Raw genomic sequence first — 19,873 nt, 5'->3', positions numbered from 1 at the left:
CCACCCCTCCCGTGGAAAAAAATATGTATTACTCAATTGGAGTATATATCTCTATAGTTAGTAACCATGAGACTTAAGTCTTTTTATACTCTCAAATAAATGAAGTCCAACTACTAGACACATCATGCATGAATCAATCCACTGTCTATACGTTGAATAATGTTTGTTGTTTTAGCATTTTTAAAATGCTTATTTTAAAATTTCAAGACATTTTATCTCACAATTTTTATTTGTATACCTTCATTTATAATAAATTTTGTCCCGTGCTTCACCTTTTATATTGAAGAACTATTATTCTTCTATCTATTTACTAATGAGTGGGTTTTAATATATATGGATTAAATGATGGTATTTCAGTTAAATTTTACACCAATAAATGACTTCATACTCTGTGTACATAACTTTAAAACAAAAAGTATGGAACCGAGTCAACCGACATATTGCATTTATCATTTATGTATCATCATAGGATTAAGGGAGTATGAACACATATAGCCGCGTAGAAATCTTCTTTTTGAATAAGGCCCAGTTTGGAAGAGCTTATTTGAGCTTATCTGACAGCATAAGCTCTTATGTCAGTGTTTGGGAGAGCTTATGGAAACAGCTTATGGTCTGCCATAAGCTATTTTCAGCTTATTTTCATAAGCTACTCAGGATAGCTTATGAAAAACAGCTTATGCTTATACACAGCTTATTTTTAATTTATTTCAATAAATTTTTAAAAATAGCTTATGAATAAGTGCTTATGTCATAAGCGCTTATGACTATAAGCGCTTAATTAAGCTGTTTATCCAAACGGGGCCTAAATGCTTGTGCCTAATCACTTGTTAGACATTTCCCAAAACTATGGTGATGAATCTGACAAGTAGCCAACGCAGAAGTCAGAACATATGTTGAGCTTATCTACAATTAATATGCCCCTACAAATGTGGACTTTTTTACCTTGGTAGTGTAAATTTGGAGTTTATTTACCAATCTGTTGCAACTTTTAAAATATTTACAGAACTAGTGTAAATCGCCACTAGCATTGGCGATATATATTTTTTTTTATTTTACGTTCTAGAGAAATCGCCAGGGCCGTTGGCGACATATATATTTTTCTAGTATCGCCATTACGATTGACGTTAACGAAATATTATATATATTTTCTTTTAGTGTCGCCATTAGGATTGGCGACACCATATTTTTTTTTTTTGTGACTCTACTCATTAGTGACGGAAATACGTCCGTCACAAAATCCTAGTATATATAATATGAAAGGTATTAGTGACGGAAAGTGAAGAGAGAAGATATCCGTCGCAAAATATTTAGCGACGAAGATATTCGTCACAAAATCCAAGTGAATAATAAAAACAAAATTAGCGACGGATAGTAGAGTAGAAATTATTCCGTCGCAAAAGTATTAGCGACGGAATATTGTATGTGACTTCTTTACATATTATATACAAGGATTTTGTGACGGACGTTTTTCCGTCACTAACGAACAGAGTCAAAAAAAAAATTATGGTATCGCCACAGCAAGTGGCGATTTTATTAAAAAAGAAATGAGGTATCTCCAATGTCAATGACGATTTCATAAGAACAAAAAAAATATTAATGAAATCATTAATGCTAGTGACGATATATACTAAATCCGTAAATAATTTAAAACTTACACTAAATTGGTAAATAAGTTTGAAAATTACACTACTAATGCATTTTTTCCACAAATGTGCTGGTTTTGTGACTCAAGTTCTTGGTTCTTCCATTAGGTAAGCGATGAATATCCCATTTAATTAAAAGCAGGGATGAAGTTTGAGATTTTCTCGTAAGTGTGTAGTGTAGTATGTTAGAAGTCCCACATTGGCTAGAGATAAGGCCAATCAAGTGTTTATAAGGGTTGTGCAAACCTCAACTCTTGAGCTAGCTTTTGTGGTTAAGTTAGGCCTACCTAATTCTAATATGGTATCAGAGCCTATCCTAGATCCATTTGTTGTTTGTTGTGGAGACCTCTCATGTTTGGGGCACCCGTTGTTGTTGTTCTCACGTTCCAGGTTGTTCGGTCCTGGACGTGAGGGGGTGTGTTAGTAGTCCCACATTGGCTAGAGATAGAGCATAGATAGCCTTTATAAGGATAGTGCAAACCTCAACTCTTGAGCTAGCTTTTGTGGTTGAGTATAGGCCTCCCAATTTCTAATATGGTATCAGAGCCTATCCTAGATCCATTTGTTGTGTGGAGACCTCCCATATTTGCGCCACCCGTTATTGTTCCCACGTTCCAGTCTGTTCAATCCTGGACGTGAGGGGGTGTGTTAGAAGTCCCACATTGGCTAGAGATAAGGCCAATCAAGTGTTTATAAGGGTTGTGCAAACCTCAACTCTTGAGCTAGCTTTTGTGGTTGAGTATAGGCCTCCCAATTTCTAATATAGTATTCGTGAGTGGAACTTTAAATTAAAGAGTTCTTTCCAAGATTAAAAAGTTGTTTGATAGCATATATAAGACTCATTTTGTCATGATGGAAAATAATGGTTTTTTTCTAAATAATGCTAAAAAAATAAAAATAAAATTACTAAAAAGGGGAAAAAATTATTTACCTCAATGGGGTGATTTTTAACCGCATGATGGAGGTGATGTTTTGTGCTGACTTGATGGAGGGCGGGGACAGAAACTGAATTCATGTTGGCCGAAGCGAACCAAACATAATTCAACTCAAATGAGACGAATTCTATAGAATTCAAGTCAAATGAAGTGAATCCAGCAAAATTCAAGTCAGGTGAGGTGAATTCGCCTCCATGCAAAAATTACCCCATTGGGGAAAATGAATTTTTTTTGCCCCCCTTTTTGCCTTTTTTTTCACATTATTCAAAAAATAATAGGAAAATGCAATTTTGAGTTATTTGGCATAGGCATAAATACGAAAGGGGCTGTATGTGACGAGAAATTGAAAGAAGCAATGCAACTTGTGATGATAAAAAGACATCTAAATTCTAAGGCCTTCCCAAATTATTTTGCACTTGTTTTTTTTTTTTTTTTGCTTTTGAATGATAAAAAGACATGTAAGGCCCCGTGTTCGTATTTCTGAAAAATAGAATTGGGCTTTATCTATGAAGTAAGAATAAAAGTAATGGATCTGACCAAACAAATAATTTGTACAGGTCTGGCCCTATCTTTGTTTATTTGAGCCTCATGGCACTATGCCATCTCTTCAAAAAAGAATTACATTTCTTTATTTGATGTTGTATGAAAGGAAGCTTCCGCCATGGGAGCAAAGCTTCATTGGCTTTTAAAATTCGATAGTTTGAGGGTAGTGTGATAGTGGTTGAAGATAATCATGTACAGGATTTTAGATGCAATTCATTTGAGGTAATACTAGGTTATAATCCTCGGTAGCAGGGGTGGTTGAAGCTTTACCCGTGTTCATAATCTGGCATGTATTATAATATTATCGGGGTGAATGGTCACTTTCGTCTCTAAAGTTACAGACGTCGGGCATTTTAGTCCCTATTCTATGAAAATGTCATCTGTAGTCCCTGATGTTGCAAAACGTCAGTCACATTAGTCTCTGGGTTCAATTCCGTCCGTGAACGTTAACGGGAAGGCTGATTTGGCACGTTAAGTGCTCCTTTAGAATTTCCACGTGGATTTAAATATTGAGATTTTTTTTTTGAAAAAGTTATAAAACTTCAATTCAGTCCCTAGCGAAAATCCCCAAAATAAAACTTAATTTACTTAACTTTAATCTTAATTCTAAAAAAAAAGCTTTAATCCAAATTGAACTAGTAATCTCTAATCTGCCTTCACCTTCATCTTCACATCTTCATCATTAAGAACCCAGAAGAAACTATCCATACCCACAAAAATCAACCACCCACGACCCAGATTAACATCAGATCCATAATAAAAAACCCGAAAACCCAGAAATCCACCAAATCCAACCACCCTCATCTGCTTGTTTCCCAAAATTAAAGCTTCTCAATATTCCATCGGCAATTATGTGTGTATTTGTTCCCCTTCTTCATGACCCAGAAACATTAAACAAGAATACACTTAGCAAGAATCTGCAGCATGATGATTGTTCTCCTTCTTCATACATAAAACCCATACCAAAAACATACACTTACCAGTTCTTGTCTGCAGCATGGTGATTGTTCCCCTTCTTCATCAGACCAACCCATAATCGCAAGCACCACACCCAGAGCAAGAAACCCATAATCGCAAGCACCAAACCCATAGCAAGAAACCCAGAATCACATCTTCCCAAACCCAGAATCTGAATGTTCAAAGACCGAAACCTAGAATCTCATGTTCCCAATTTAATCATGGTAGAACCAGAAGACAACCTTCAAGCCTCACGGATCGGAGAAGCCGAGAACCATGCGAGAGAAACCCAGATCGAGAGAGAAAGCCAAATTTCGAGCCCTTCTTCGCCTCTGAAGCAACCACCGCCAGCTATCTTCAACCCAGATCGAGAGTGGACGAAGGAATCGAGAGCGAGAACCAGCCATCGAAAAGGTGTCAGCGATCCAGATGAGAAGTGTGGTGGCACGACCTGTTGTGATGAAGAGAAAGAAGAAGAAGAATAATGGTTTGGATTCTTGAAGAAGAAGGGTTGAAGAACAAGAGGAACATAAAGATGAAGAAGAAGGGCTGGGTGGTACGATGTTTTATGTTTTTTGTTTTTTCAGTAATTTGTTTAGATTAATTAGGGTTATTTTGTTATTTTGTTTTTTTTTATTATTTTACTTTTTAATGATTTGTTTTTAATTATTTTGCTTTTTGTTTAAGTATTTGTTTTAAATTATTTTGGGGATTTTCGCTAGGGATTGAATTGAAGTTTTATAACTTTTTCAAAAATAATTCCCAATATTTAAATCCACATGGAAATTCCATAGGAGCACTAACGTGCCAAATCAGCCTTCCCGTTAACTTTCACTGACGGAATTGAACCCAGAGACTAACGTGACCGACGTTTTGCAACATCAGGGACTACGAGCGACATTTCCATAGAATAGGGACTAAAATGCCCGACGTTTGTAACTTTAGGGACGAACGTGACCATTCACCCAATATTATCGTATTCTAAATCATGGTAGCTTAAAAGTATCTATGTTTGGTAAATTACCGATATCTAAAATTCGGTAGTGTTATAATACATACCTAGTTCTAAAATTTGGTAGCTATGTGAGTTTTGTTTGGTTATATATTGTTCACAATTGTCCTTTAACTACATCCTATTTATTTTGTTGCAGTTATATTTTGGCTAGAACTAGAGGAGCCTCATCGTCCGCAAGGGGTTGTGAAACATGTGGGTGTAGAGAACTCATGCCACCGAATGCATCTACGTGCAAAGCGCAGATCACTACGTAGCTTGAGGATTCAACACCAGAAGAGCAGTGGCCAATACCAATGTATAAGAGGGTGCTCAAACAGTTTGAGCATAGACATCGAACCCCCATGCCCATAAGTACTAGCACACCACTTATGATCGAAGAGACTGGTGAGGGTTGGGAAAGATTCGCCACTTGATTCATTGACCAAGGGGTTTAGGTTGCGATTACGGGAGAGTGCCTAGCCGAGTACATGGCATGATATTGTCGGATCTCACATTCCTTGCGCTACCTTTAAGTTTATGAAGCTTTTAACTATAAATATTTTCAAGTTTAAACATGGCAAATTATGAGTTCTAATTGAATGATTTTTTTGACCTTCAACCGGAGAAATACATTAAGTAGTTCTCGACATAATTTTCGAAAGAACCAATATTTAGAAAATAGGACCGATCACTTAACTGGTTGAGATACCGGTTCGACGTGCAACAACCCGGGTCGAACCGTTGTTGAACTAATAGTAATTAAATATTATTATTTATTATTATAATATGAAATATATTTGCATAAGATATTAAGAATATTAGATTAATTTAATTTAATTTATTATAGATTGTTCATCTTATATAATTTATATGATAAAAATAAATAATAAATGGTTGAATTTTTTTTAATTAAAAAGTGAAAAAAATGGTGGCTAGTTCAACCCGTTTTCAACACATCTTGATTATCGGTTTTGGACCGGTTCAATCCAGTGTTAGAATCATCTGATTTTTTCACATAAGTAAATAGTTCACCTTAATGGTTGGACTAGTCAAACCGGTCAGTCCTATCCGATTTTCAAAACGCTGGAAAGAAGAAAAGACTGAATACAAGGAGGAGTATCATCAAGCCACGTCAGAATGAGTTGATGAATGCTTAGCCATAAAATGTGCTACCTTATCAGCTTCGCTAAAAAGTAAAAAACGAGAATGACTCTACAAAAATAATTTAAAATTAAACTCATTTATTTATACCTAAAATTACATTACAAAAATGAGGCAAAGACAAAAATAATTTTACAAAAAAAGAAGAACAATGAAATAAATGTTGTACCAAACATTATTATATATATTGACAATATTATCCTCATTAATATAATTTTTGCTTTTGATTAAAAAGATTAATTAAAATTTAATAAATAGCAATTTTCAATAAAAACCAAATTATTGGTTATTCATTGCATTCCCAATAGTAAATATTGTATAAAAAATAATATTAAATATTATAGTTTAATTACTATGTAGTATGTACTGACAATGAAAAACATTTTACATAGTTATCAAATTGAAATTCTTCAATTTTACATGTCATAATTAAATTTAAATTTTTTAATATACAAAATTGAAAATTAAGAGATATGATTGAATGTATATGTAAAACTCTTTACACCGTAAATATGTAGATAAATTCAATAATAAATATTAACAATATTAAATACTAGATTTCAATAAAAAAGTAAATAAATAAAAATAATATTAAATACTAAAATATATGTATTAAATGCTATCCTTCTTTATAAAAAGTTTTTCCTTTTATTCCAAAGTGTAAAAAAATAAAAATCCCACCTTTATTTTTGTAACCATTTGCCTAAATAATAATTCAAGTTTTTGTTGTTTGTGAAAAGGGGAAAATAAAAGACAAGCAATAGGTGAATGATGCCAATGCTTGGAAACATTTTTCTTTCCCCTCCTGGTTGAATCAAGCATGGAGGAGAGAAGAAGAAAAAAGCTTTAAAAACCAGAGAGAGAGAGAGAAAACCCAATTTCAAAGAAACACTTTAATCGCCGCCATTGCTTGCTTCCAACCACTGAGCAATTGGACTCTTGGAAGCTGAAAAGAGAGTCTCTCCACTCTCTTCCCACAATTCCCACCACAGGGAATCTGAAAAGGGTGTCTCAAAGCTGCTGAAACCTTTCAATTTTCCCAGGTGTGTTTTCTAGCTTTCAATTTTGTTTTTCAACTACCCATTTTTGTTTTCATTGTTATTTCATCGTTTTGATTGCGTTTGGGTATACCCTTTTGTGGATTTTGATTATTGGATAGGGAAAGTTGTCAACTTGATTGTTTGATATTGGTTTGGGGGTGAAATTTTGGGGACAAGGTTTAGTTTTTTATGTGAATTTGGAGTCAAGTTTGGGGCTTTGTGTGTTTTGATTTCTGGGGTTCTGTTTGTTCATCTAGAATTCCAGTATCAACATAGGGTGAGGAAAATTGGGATTGAGCTGAAATTTTCAATCCTAAAGTTTAGAGGTGGATTGGAACCTGTGTAGGGAGATGCTTGATGAGCTTTTCTACGAGTAGGACGATAATCAATGAATAGTGGTGATTGGAGTTACAGTTTTCATGTTTTTGATATCACAGGCTGTTTTCAAAGAGATACATTAGAGCTTATATTGATTTCCAGTTCCTCTATTTGAGTGTTCTGGTATGAAATTTCAATTGTTTCTTACATGGATAAGTATAGCATTTTTTACCTTTGCATACTGATTTGTTTGTTAATGTATTTTGTGTTTTCATATTTAGTCAGATGGTGGGAATGAGTGACACCTTCAACTCCACCGATTCAATTGAATGCGGTGAAACTGGGATGCTGAAAACTGGTTTTGAGGGATCTGGTCCTCCGATGAAGAAGTCTAAGTTACAAGCTTCGACACCTCAAAATATAGAGAATAGTGAAGCAGCAGAAAGCCAGGACAGATTTGATAATCTACCTGAGAGTGTTGTCCTTCATATTTTGTCGCTTATGGAGACAAAGGATGCAATTCGAACATGTGTTTTATCCAAACGGTGGAGGTATCTTTGGATGTCAGTTCCATGTCTAAACTTCAACAGCAAGTCTTTCCCCCGGTTGGTTGAATTCAAGAGATTTGTGTTGTGGGTACTATCCCACCGAGATTCTTCGTGCGTCAAAGTTCTTATTTACTACCGCTTTGGGGTAGATTATGCTACAGATCAATATCTATTGGATAAGGTTATTGAATATGTAGCATTACATGGTGTTGAAGAAATCAGAATCAACCTTAAGGCAAAAACCTCTGGCAGCCCACCTGTTAAACTCCCATTGTCTTTATTTAATTGCAAATCCTTGAACAAGCTTGAGTTAAAAGGTTGTCATCCTACAAATGTCTCATCACCTCATGGTTGCAGATCAGTGGAAATGCCGCATTCGGAACAACTCTCGATGCATCCTGCAACTGCAGATAATGCAAATTCACTTGCCAGTTTACCAGAGCTTTTTGGTTTTACAACATTGACAACTTTGCATCTCAACAGCTTGACTCTTTGTTATACAGGAAATGAAGTTCTGGACCCATTTGTTAACTGTGTCAATTTAAAGGATCTACACTTGAGTGAAATGAGCTTTAAGTCGCAGCTGATCCCTAGGGATTTTGTGATATCCGCACCCCGACTCAGCAACTTGACCCTAATGTGCAACCGTTTTAAATGCAAACTAGTAGTTAATGCACCACAGCTGATCAATTTCAGCTACTTATATTCTACTCCTCGTGCCTTCTTTGAGTTTAGTATTCCTTCTCTGGATGGCTTGATCATTGATATCTATGAACTACAAGATCGATGGGGAAATTCTCTCCAGAATATAGTGAAGACTTCACATGGTTTGATCAATATGTGCCGGGGACATCATGATATTGGACTATCCTTCCGTACAATTGAGGTATAAAGAAATTCTTTGTCGTTGTGTGTGTTTATCTATATGCGCATTGTCTGTGTGTGTATCGGAGAGACCGTGTCTGTGTGTGTAGTTTGGTTGGCTTAATGCTAAAAGGTTTCTAATGTCTTTGTTTACAGGATACCTGTGTACATGCTGCCATTCTAAAGCAAGAACGTTTGTCTCTTAGTAAGTTGAAGTCACTGAACTTAGGAGTGGGTTTAACATATAAAATCTTCATTAACAACCTTGAACATATAACTGCATACTTCCGTCGTTGCTCTCAGCATGCTGCAGACTTTGAGATTGTCACAGTTTAGAAGGTATTGATAGATCCATGTCATCTGTTTACCTTTTATTGCAATAATGATAAGTTTGTGGTGCTTATTTTTTATAATTATTTTATTTACTTCGTAGTAGTTAATCATATATCACTCTGAAATAAAAATTGGTTGAATGATTGATCGAGTCTGGAATCAGTTGCTAATTCTCAGCTTAATGATACGATAGTACATACACTTTGAAGCATTGTGACAGATGATAACTAAAAGGATTTAAACCTGTGCAAATCAGTTAAACCTTTATTTATTATTGCTTTTAGGGTGTAGGCCAATATCATTATTGAATGTCTATGTTCTATTTCTGTTCTGGTTGTTTTGAATGAGCATCTATGGTATTATATTTTCTTCTGCATTATCAGTAATCATTAAACCTAATATAGTTTTCCCCTTTTGTTTAGATGTTGAAGAATACTACTCTACACAGGAGGAGGTTTTGGCTTATGCTTGCTTGGAAGTTTAATCCAACACTGAGTCCTTTCATGCTGAACAAGGATGAGTACTTTGTTATTTTGAACAGGAAACTATAGGGATATACACCAATCTTTGGCCAGTTATAGAAATTAGGCCACAATGAAATAGAGATTTTATTACTTTTTGAGGAAAAAATCCTGTTTATCTTGGTGCAAATTTTCAGTAAAATTAATTTGAAGTTATAGATGTTTAAGTATTTCTTTTTGAATTTTTTTTTGTGGTCTAAGTTTTTCTTAAATTGAATGGTGGCAAGAAGATGGCTACCATTTACTTGGACTGTTAGCTACATACCAGGAAGTAGAAGGATGAACAACCGTTCCAAGTGGTTTAACTGATTTCTTCCATGGGGTGTTTTCTGTTTGCACCTCCGTTTTACTCATTGCACCACCAAAGATAATTTTCTGAAATTAATTTCCAGAAATGATTGGCTTTTAGAAAATAATTTGGAAGCATGTGATTGGTGCAGTGAGAGAAAACAGTGGTACGAATAGTAATACCCTGAGACGATTATGTTGGCCCATGCTATGGCTTGAATGACTTTTATTATGTTTCCATATGGCCACCGATCATCACCTCCATTGACATCCTACTAGCAATTTGTTTCATAACATCTCATCTCTTTAGCCACTTGATTTTTTTTATAGGTAAATGTTAGTTGTTAGTCATGTTTGACTAGCTCTTTCTCCAGGATTTGAACTCTGACTCATTCACCCTTCATTCTTCCAAGTCGTATATCTCATAATTCTTACAATTTGAGCTAACTCTCGGAACTCTGAACCTAATAAGGTCACAAGGATTTCTTTGAAGAAGGTTTGGCATACATAGATACATTTTAAGGTATCAAAAACCAAACTTGCACATTACCTATGCCTCGTTCTGTCTAGTTCCATTATGCCTCTTTCTGTCTAGTTCCAACCATGGAACAAAGCCCTTATGTCTTGTTCTATCTCGTTTCAATCTGTTTACCAAACAGGCAAACATTGCATTTAAGAATCACCCGTGTTTTGATAATTTTCTACTTAACTTTCAAACTAATGGATACTAAATTATTTTCTCAAAATATTTCCTTAGAATTAATTAATTTCATTAAACTTAAAAAAAAATCATTGCAATGTATAACTCAATTGGTAAATAATTGAACTTCTTAAACATCTAGTTTAGAGTTTGATCTCTAGGTTGTGCGGATGGAGAATATATGTCGTGAGCGGTCTACCCACTCAAAGTAATATCAGAGTATCGAAAGATTAATCTCTTAACTGCCGGTCGCGGGATATCTTAAAAAAATACCGACACTTTTGAAATAAAGGAAGTAAGGAACCCTTATTTCTGGTTTCTTAACATAAATATATTGCAACTTTTCAAAAAAAAAATTAATTAATTCATAAAAGTTTTTGAGCTGGTTGTGTGGGATAACGAGTCATCTTTTGCCACGTCGACACGTCGCTTTCGTTTGTATGGGATCCAGCGTGTGAAAGCCTGTAATCATGTCTACAAGTGTGCGACGGAGGGATTGTTATTGTGGTCGTGAGCGTATTGAGGTGGCGGAACAGTAACATCGTGTCCGTACACGTGGTCATCATCGTGTGCACTGTGTTTATCTTCACGGTAGAGTGGGTACCACCTCAGTCATTCATAACACGGTTGGGTCAGGGTGTCACTCGTAGTACACTACAGATTTGCTTGTCTCCCTTGACTGCAATGTTACACTAACACACACACGATTTGACAATAACATGTGTACAAGCCATGTGATAAATAACTATCTAAGAAATTATTTCAGGATTAATACATTTTTTTATAAGCAAGACTTATATATTGAAAAGAAGTATAAGAGTACTTCAACCCAATAAAGACGAAGAAAAGAAGGAAGAAGTAGAAATTACAATACATTACATCATTTGAGGGATCATTCTTGGTGGAGAGATAATAGAATTTTGCGTATACATGCACTGTGGAAAGATTATTTCAAAAAAATTCTAAACATAAAAGTATAAGTTGATTTATCACGAAATTAATTATATGATAAAATTCAAGTTTTAATTTTTCTTTAAACAACAAGAATGATAGATAATGGTTTAGACAATATGAGGACATAGATTTTGGTATCATAATATTTTATTTTTGTACATAAAAAAATAAATTACAATATATGCAGATTGATCCATGGACTAACTCTCCTTAACCAATAATGTTAGTTATACACCTCTTTTTGAGGTGGAATGAGGAGAGATATGAAGAAAATAAAAAGTAAGAGAGAGAAAGTATGAGATGTGATAGATGATAAATGGAAAGATATATAAACAAAAATAGGTGGACATGAAGTGTTTAAAAAATAAGGTGTATATATCATTGTTGTATCTTTCAAAAGTTAATTTTTTTTTTCAAAGTCATACCATATCTCTTTCATATTAAGCATAAAAGAAAGAAATAAACAAGACTAATAACAAATATTTATTATTTTTTTTTCCTATTTTATGTATTTTTTATTTTTTTTATAGGTAGATGTTAGTTGTTAGTAAATTAGTCATTCTCAGGGTTCGAACCTTGAACTCTTTACCATTCATCTCACCCAACTCTTATGTCCCTAACTTTTACCACTTAAGTTATCCTTCGGGGACATGTATTTTTTTATGATGTAGTCAAAAGATTATTTTCTTACTTCAATTTTTTTGGAAACGAGCACTTTTTAAAAGGCAATGGCCTATGTATAGCTCAATGGGTTAGCAGTCTATAAAGGCCTAACCCAGTAAATTAGTAGTCCGAAACAATTTTGACCAAGCCCAACTGACCAGAAAATGTGGTGTATGTTGACCCTAAACTATATATTGTATTCACTCTATTGACCAAAAAAAAAATAGTACCAAAAAAAGGTTCATTTTTCAGTAAATACTAGTATTTTTTTTTTGATAATGCAGTAAATACTATTTTTTTTTGTTGGTACATTCCATAAAGAAAAAGACAGCTAAGGCCTCACAGAGGAGACTCTCAAGGCATCAGCCAAAACCAAAAACCTCAAACCCTCCAAGGGTTGCTCTATAACCACTAAAGGCATATCCTGCTCCGCTCCATGCTTCGCTAAGAAGTCTGCACAAGCATTTCCTTTCCTCAGCGTATGATACACCACCACCTGCCAAGAGCGACTAAGAAGATCCTTAATATCCCATATAAGGGATGCATAGGAATGTCTTAAAGGAGGAACAGAGGAGACCAATTTGACAGCATCAAGGGAGTCAGATTGGCACTCCACAGCACGCACACCACGGTTCCAGGCCAAGGATAAACCATGAAAGATGGCTAACAGCTTAAGGTGCAGGATATTGGGGTCATTACAGTGCCCATAGAACCCCAATACTATTAATGACACAGATGAGCTGGAGACTTGGGTTGGGCAGGATCCCATTGTCAGAACCTTAATTATTGAAGAATAAAACAAGACAATGACAAAAGAAAATTGTTTTTCTATTGACCATTTTTTTAAAGGAAAAACAGGTGCAGACAGTCCAACCTAATTGAAAGCTGAACACAGAAAAAAGAAATTGTGTTCTGCTATCCACATTATATACTGCAATGGTAGAAATTAAAATATTCATATAAATCAAATTGTGATATATTTAAAAACATTCATATATTTTACATACAATATAATCAAGCATAATAACCTGACCCGACATATGTCAAATGCAGTCTGAAGCCTGATGACATGCATTTGAAACTTAATTTTTCAATTCTATAAGCTTTCACCAGATCTATTTGTGATTTCCAGTAAAAACAGGCTACTACAAACTAACTTTGCTTAATCATGAGACACCAAGCAGAAAAAGCCTATATTTATATTTAGTGATAACAAATTCTCATCTCAGGCTCACTTGGTTCTGCTTGTGTTTTCACTTGAACATCTTCAATGTGCATTAACACGAATTACAAGACAAAAACCCACGGAATTAAATAGATAAATTGAGTGAAAATGCTTTCAATTTTTTACAATTTTTAAATTAAACAAATACACTTTTGGTCTAATACTACTCTTAACTATTAGCCTTTATATATGTTTTACTTAAAACTTTTAATTTGATATTATTGAAATCGATAAAATTAGTAGTTTTTCGAAATTGATAATGACCTTTAAGAAATGAAAATGACAAGGTCGACAATATTTGTGCTCGTTTAAAATAAGGTGGTAATACTAGTAAGAAAGATGGGCGGGGTGAGAGATAGAGACTTTTTATTATTTTATTTCTCTAACACGTTTTTTACCCGCGCGTTGCACGGGGAATACATCTATTATATTTGATAGGTCAATTAATACCTTGATCATTAAAAATATAATAAACAACTGATGAAATAGAAGAGTATGAAATGATGAGCAAAGTGGACAAAAAGTCTTAAATTAAAACCCTTGTTGCATAGATTGAACTTCGTACAATTGAATAACTAATAAAAAAATTGGTTAACCAAATCTCAAATTATGCAAAACATATTAGGGGATGTGGTTTAATGATGACTAATAAACAATAGCTGATTTAATCTACAATGAAAAAAAGAGAAAAGATTCTTTATGTACGTGATTATGCGAGTTCATTTTTTACACAATAAAATAAACTAAGTTTGACCCACATCAACATGAAGTCATTTCACATTCTTCATGAGCCTAAAGACAATAACACAAATTATAGATATGAAGAATCACCAATAAAGCATTCAGAACACATTTTAATCTTAGAAAAAAAAGAATGTACCGCGAAATTTGTTATTGTATTTGATACATTAATTAATACTTAATGAAGGTACTTTCTTTTTAAAATATATTTCTTCCCGTAGGAGAATTTAACTCCTATAATAATTTGTACAAAAAAATTAAAGTGGACTATATTATTATGTAGTAAAAAATTAACATCAAACTATATTATATTATGTTTTTCTTATAACAAAAAAAAATTCCGATGAAATCTTATTAACATTTATTTTTATGTAGAAGTATTTTCATGTAAAATATTCTTCCTATATATAAAAGCTTTTAGGCTCTTTCTAATACATTTAGATCCAGCTTCTCCTTACTCTCAGGATGCCTGAAAGTCTTTTCTCAAGTCTATCTGGTGGGTAATATCGATGAATATGATGACACCCACCATACCTTGCTTGCTTCAAGATCGATCTCTTGTATCCTTCTCCTGCCGAAGACTTTAAGAGTAAACCTTGCCATTCCAACTTTCATCGATCGAGTTTTAGTTGCTTTTTCTGTTGATCCAGGTGAGAAAGCTTACTAAGGCAACCTCTGCTTTTGTCTATCTCCCAATATAAGAAGCATGTTGCTTTGCTCTTATAGTAGTACTAATGGGCGTACTTTAGAACAAATTTCTAGCGAAGGTCTTGACAGTTTGGAACTGAAAGGTTTGGTTCATTAATAATATCTAGTAGTTTCATCATGCTATTCTGCTTTTGAGTTTGTTGTACTTACCGGAGCATTTCTGCGATAAAAAAATTCAGAATAGTAAAGCAGTCGTAGTATGCTCCCTTTACTTGCTCTAGTACTCAAGTGATAGCTGAGTGCATACTGTTTGCATCTGAATTATATATAAAAGACTCTTAAAAACAACTACTTAATTCTCCATTACAAAGAATATACATTACATCATAACCTAATTATTATTTGTCAGTGACATAAGTGTCAAAAATAATAGTAATGGAAATTTCGAATGGTGTGGATAAGGGTTAAAAGTTGAATCTCATAAGAAAGAAAAATCTCCATTTACATCAAAATCTCTCTCAGATTTCTCTACCTCACCATCACCACCGTTTTTCTTATAAATTATCCACAAACACACTCACAAATTCCACACAGTACCTAACATCATATGCAAATTTTGTTTTCACTGCAACCAGAGTCTGTTCTCTGGCATAAAAAAGCACTTCATAAAGTAAGAAGGCATCACATTTTGAATTTAAATCATTAAAATATTTATTTCTAATTAAAAAATCAAATGAAACTTGCTTCCAAATCAGCAACAATCCTAGGTGCTATTCCTGATTGTTGTCCAACTTTAACATGAATTAATATGAACTCATGCTAATTCAAATGAAACTTGCTTCCAAATCAGCAGCTTTCAGCCGTATCTGCATTCTAAGTAACAGAAAATCAAGAACTCATGAAGTGAGATTGATAGACATGTTAGAGTAGGATAGACTAAAGACCACCAAACATAATAGCAATATGTGCAACATCAATCTAGCTATGATAGTGCAAAGTTAGCAATCAAATTTGCAGACAGATATGAAAGCCAAAGAATGAATTGAAGCCACTTTTTGGCTATGACCTTCCAGTGGTTTCCATAACCAATCAGATCTATTTGTAAGGGGAAACTAATCACATGCTACTAAAGAAGATGAATGGAAGAAAACCCCTCTAAAAATTTTAGACCCATTATATTTGTTGAACGGCTAAAACAACTATTTGCTTTATGTAGCACTGTTGTTGAAAGTACAATAACCAAATCAAAAACATATGCTGATACTAAATCGTAATGTGATAATTACACACTCATGCAAGCAAGACTTCCAATCACACTAAAGTTTGATTAATTGAACCATAGTAGAACAATGATTAATTATAAAATCTAATATTGCCTTCAAAAATTGACTTTTAATATATGTAATGATGATAGATAAATGTAGAATTGATGAACTAAGTCAGTAAAACTATATATGCATTACAGTAGTGCAACACCAAATACACATCTCTATCTCTTATCTGGTGAATATATACATATGCATCACAGTAGTACAACACCAAACACACATCTCTATCTCTTATCTGGTGAATATATACATATAATGGACTGAGAAAAACCTTCATGAGTACTGGTCTCACATGTTTCGTGGCTTACTTGAAATGAGAGCAAGATAAGATCTTGAGTCATCAATCATGTTTCATCTTCAGCTAGCAGAGAATCAGAGAGTGTAGTCAGAAAGAGGTATGCACCTCATTGTCGTTCTGTACCTACGGATAAATTCATGTCAAATGTTTCCAGGGAAGCCAAGGAAATCAATTTATTGTTAGAACATTGGTTTAGGCGTTTAGCATATTAGAAAGGATAGCACCAGTTTTAAAAGTCTAACCTCAATAGTATAGCTTGAGCGAACAAAGATAAGCAGTAAAATCTCATCCATGATATGTAGTTCTGTAGTTGTAACGGCAAGCACCAACAATAATAATTAATTTCCTCGGTGCAAGAAGCAGGCAAAAAGAAAAAATTACCAAATAAAAAAGTTGCAAGGAAAAAATCTACAACTTCTCCTTTCTCTCCCCTCAATTCTTTCACTCCCTCAATCCACTTCACTGACAATGATTAGGTTAATCAAAACATACACAGATCAATGTTTCACCTCCTATAACATAGGACACAAATTTTAGATGCAAATTAAGAAAAAGGAATAAAATAGAATCACATACAAAGGAGAATCATAAAACATAAAAAACAAATCAAAATATTGCAAAATTCCATATAGAATATAAAATGGACTCACCATCAATGGCTTCCAAAGAATCTCTTTTGGTGGAATATCTATAAAAAAAACCTGAAGAAAAGAATTTGAAATTAGCATGACAAGTGATGAACGAAATTGACCTTGAAGTCAAACATGAGTGAATGAAAGTTAAAGGTAAAGTAAAATAAAATTGAAAAAAACCATAACATATTATGCAAGCAAAGGAAGAAAATAATTTGAAACCTCCATCTGCAACCTTCCCAATCAGTCTAAGGCAGCAAATCGGAGGGATGCGATTGCAAGTCGATGGCAAAGTGGTTCCGTTGAGAGATGAGACGATTTTGTGGGGGTGGTTCCGTTCAGTAGAGAGATGAGATGAAAATTGCATGGAGGAGATGAATTCCATGGAGGAGATAGTGGAGGTAGGCAGAGTTTTAAGAGGGTTTTTGCTGATGTGATGTATTATTGATTTAAATCACTTATTAGAGATTTTATATTAAGATAAAATCATGAAATAAACAACATAAATCCTAATCAAATCTAAAATTTAAAAATGTACTAAATAAAAATAGATAAAAACTATCAAAATCTAGCAAATCACAATAAAAACTCATAAAATCCGGAATTAATTAAAAATCCAAAAATTCAATAAAAATACCATAAAAATTAATTAATACTCTAAAAATAAATCAAAAATAAATTAAGATAAAATCAAGAAATAAAAAACTTAAATCCTAATCAAATCTAAAATTTTAAAATGTATTTTTTTCTTAAGGAGAAATAAGGTAAGGAAAAATCAGGGCACATGTGGCAAGTGGGGCCAAGGAGAAAGAGCTTACATGTAAAATATTAGGTGAGAATTAATCTGGGAGCGACACGTCACTAACTTGACCTGTGAGAGCGACACGTCATGCTATAAGTTGTTCTTTTCTAATATATATTGATTGATGTGTCTCCACATCTAGATGTTTAAGAAATTGTAGTTGTTTCTTCCAATAAATATTTTTTTTAGGGATCGAACTTGTAGAGGTTTAACTTGTTTACCATTAAACTAACATATGAGAGATAAGGGTTAAGTACAAGTCTGTATGCATTGAAATTAAAATTATGTTGAACAAACCTAAAAATTAAGGAGAGTTGCTTTGGTTCACCGTAATTTTGTCTCACTGTAATATTTCACGATGTATCCAAACATGTATTAAGTTGTGTTAAAATCAACGCTAACATAATTGATTATGGATGTAATTGATTTTACTAAAATGATGTATGGTTAAATGGAGAAAAAATAATGTGATTTATATTTGTATGTAATATTATGAAATTCAGTTGGAAAATCTCAAAATTGATTATGTTGATGTAAAAGCCACTACAAGCCTGTCTATATGAGACTACACATGACCTTTAGAGGTGGGCTGGTCAGATACTTCTCCAATATAGGCCCGCCTAGGATGTACCCGAGAGAGGCGATTCCCCTCAAGATGACATTCTTATATACATGGCGAGTGAGGAATCCCCCAAGGGCGAGTCACTTAGCTTGGGCAAGCCCTTAGCCACGACTTCTTCTTTAGATAGGCAATTTCTTTAGGCGTAGGCGATTCAGCGTCATTTATGTACATTAGCCACCTCTTTCGACGAGTTATATGTGTATTACACTATATTGACGACTTATATGCTATATTTAGTTAGGTGACCCCATCCTCTTCTGTGCGGGTTATGTTTATATGAGTCATTTAGAGAACCAAGACCCATATCCATGTACTTCCATATGAAAGGAGATATGACCTCTTGTAATCTTTAGGTTCAACAACAAGGTCATTTTGGGATCTTCACTTTTAGATCTAGCTTTCTCCCTTGTTAGCGTCATTTATGTGCATTAGCTGCCTCTTTCCGAGAGTTGTATGCTTGTTACACTATATTAACAATTTATATGCTTTATTTATTTAGGCAACCCTACCCTCTCTTGGGCAGATTATGTTTACATAACCCATTCAGAGAGCCAAAGGAAAATGTTACTTACACACCTCAAAAAGAGGTGGAAGAGGTGGAATGAGGTGAGAGATAGGAAGAAAAGAAAAAGTAAGAGAGAGAAAGTATGAGATGTGATAGATGATAAGAGAAGAGAGGTAGAAACAAAAATAGGTGGAAATGAAGTGTTTAAAAAATGAGGTGTGTATATATTGTTGGAGAACCAAAACTCAAATCCATGTACTCCATCCATGTACTCCCCTAGCCCCTAGGTCACTTTGGGATCTTCCCTTTTATATCTAACTTTTCTCCCTTATTCTTCTGAGACAAGAACAAGACACACGGTTTTTTGAATTGGCCCTATACAAACATGCACTATTATATTGCAACAATTTTGCTAGTGCACTCATTTTACTGATTATAATTGATTTTAACATGTAAATATGATTCTGTAGAATAAATTTTGTTATACAAACATGCACTAACGATTTGGTGTTTAGGCAGTTTAGCAGCATGCTGCATGTATGTAGATCCATAAACTTCATTAAGGAATTGGTTAAGAATTTAATTAATATACCCCATGCAAAAACTGTCA

General features: G+C 34.0%; 2 protein-coding genes across 4 annotated transcripts; one reads left to right on the top strand and one right to left on the bottom strand.

Moving 5' to 3' along the window:
• The first annotated feature begins 7,000 nt into the window (after window positions 1–7,000).
• LOC130748886 (F-box/FBD/LRR-repeat protein At1g51370-like) lies at window positions 7,001–10,039 on the top strand. 3 transcript variants are annotated; one of them, XM_057602137.1, is made up of 5 exons: window positions 7,001–7,276; window positions 7,711–7,774; window positions 7,873–9,025; window positions 9,160–9,342; window positions 9,759–10,039. In XM_057602137.1, exons 3-4 carry the CDS (start codon window positions 7,877–7,879, stop codon window positions 9,337–9,339), a joined length of 1,329 nt encoding a protein of 442 aa, XP_057458120.1. In that variant the 5' UTR covers window positions 7,001–7,276; window positions 7,711–7,774; window positions 7,873–7,876; the 3' UTR covers window positions 9,340–9,342; window positions 9,759–10,039. The 3 variants fall into 3 exon arrangements, with proteins under 3 accessions (XP_057458120.1, XP_057458119.1, XP_057458118.1); XM_057602136.1 differs by lacking the exon at window positions 7,711–7,774 and having other exon boundaries at window positions 7,877–9,025; XM_057602135.1 differs by lacking the exon at window positions 7,711–7,774.
• Window positions 10,040–12,793: 2,754 nt separating this feature from the next.
• LOC130742570 (uncharacterized) lies at window positions 12,794–13,231 on the bottom strand. The gene has a single exon (XM_057594661.1). It carries the CDS (start codon window positions 13,229–13,231, stop codon window positions 12,794–12,796), a length of 438 nt encoding a protein of 145 aa, XP_057450644.1.
• Between the last annotated feature and the right edge of the window lie 6,642 nt (window positions 13,232–19,873).

Source organism: Lotus japonicus, chromosome 3 (genome assembly GCF_012489685.1).
Source record: "Lotus japonicus ecotype B-129 chromosome 3, LjGifu_v1.2".
Lineage (NCBI taxonomy): Eukaryota > Viridiplantae > Streptophyta > Magnoliopsida > Fabales > Fabaceae > Lotus > Lotus japonicus.
This window is presented reverse-complemented; position numbering and strand designations above follow the sequence as displayed.

Coding starts and splice junctions, on each gene's coding strand:
- LOC130748886 (XM_057602136.1), top strand. CDS start 7,877: ATGGTGGGAATGAGTGACACCTTCAACTCCACCGATTCAATTGAATGC. Junction 9,026..9,159: donor TATCCTTCCGTACAATTGAG/GTATAAAGAAAT, acceptor CTTTGTTTACAG/GATACCTGTGTACATGCTGC.
- LOC130742570 (XM_057594661.1), bottom strand. CDS start 13,231: ATGGGATCCTGCCCAACCCAAGTCTCCAGCTCATCTGTGTCATTAATA.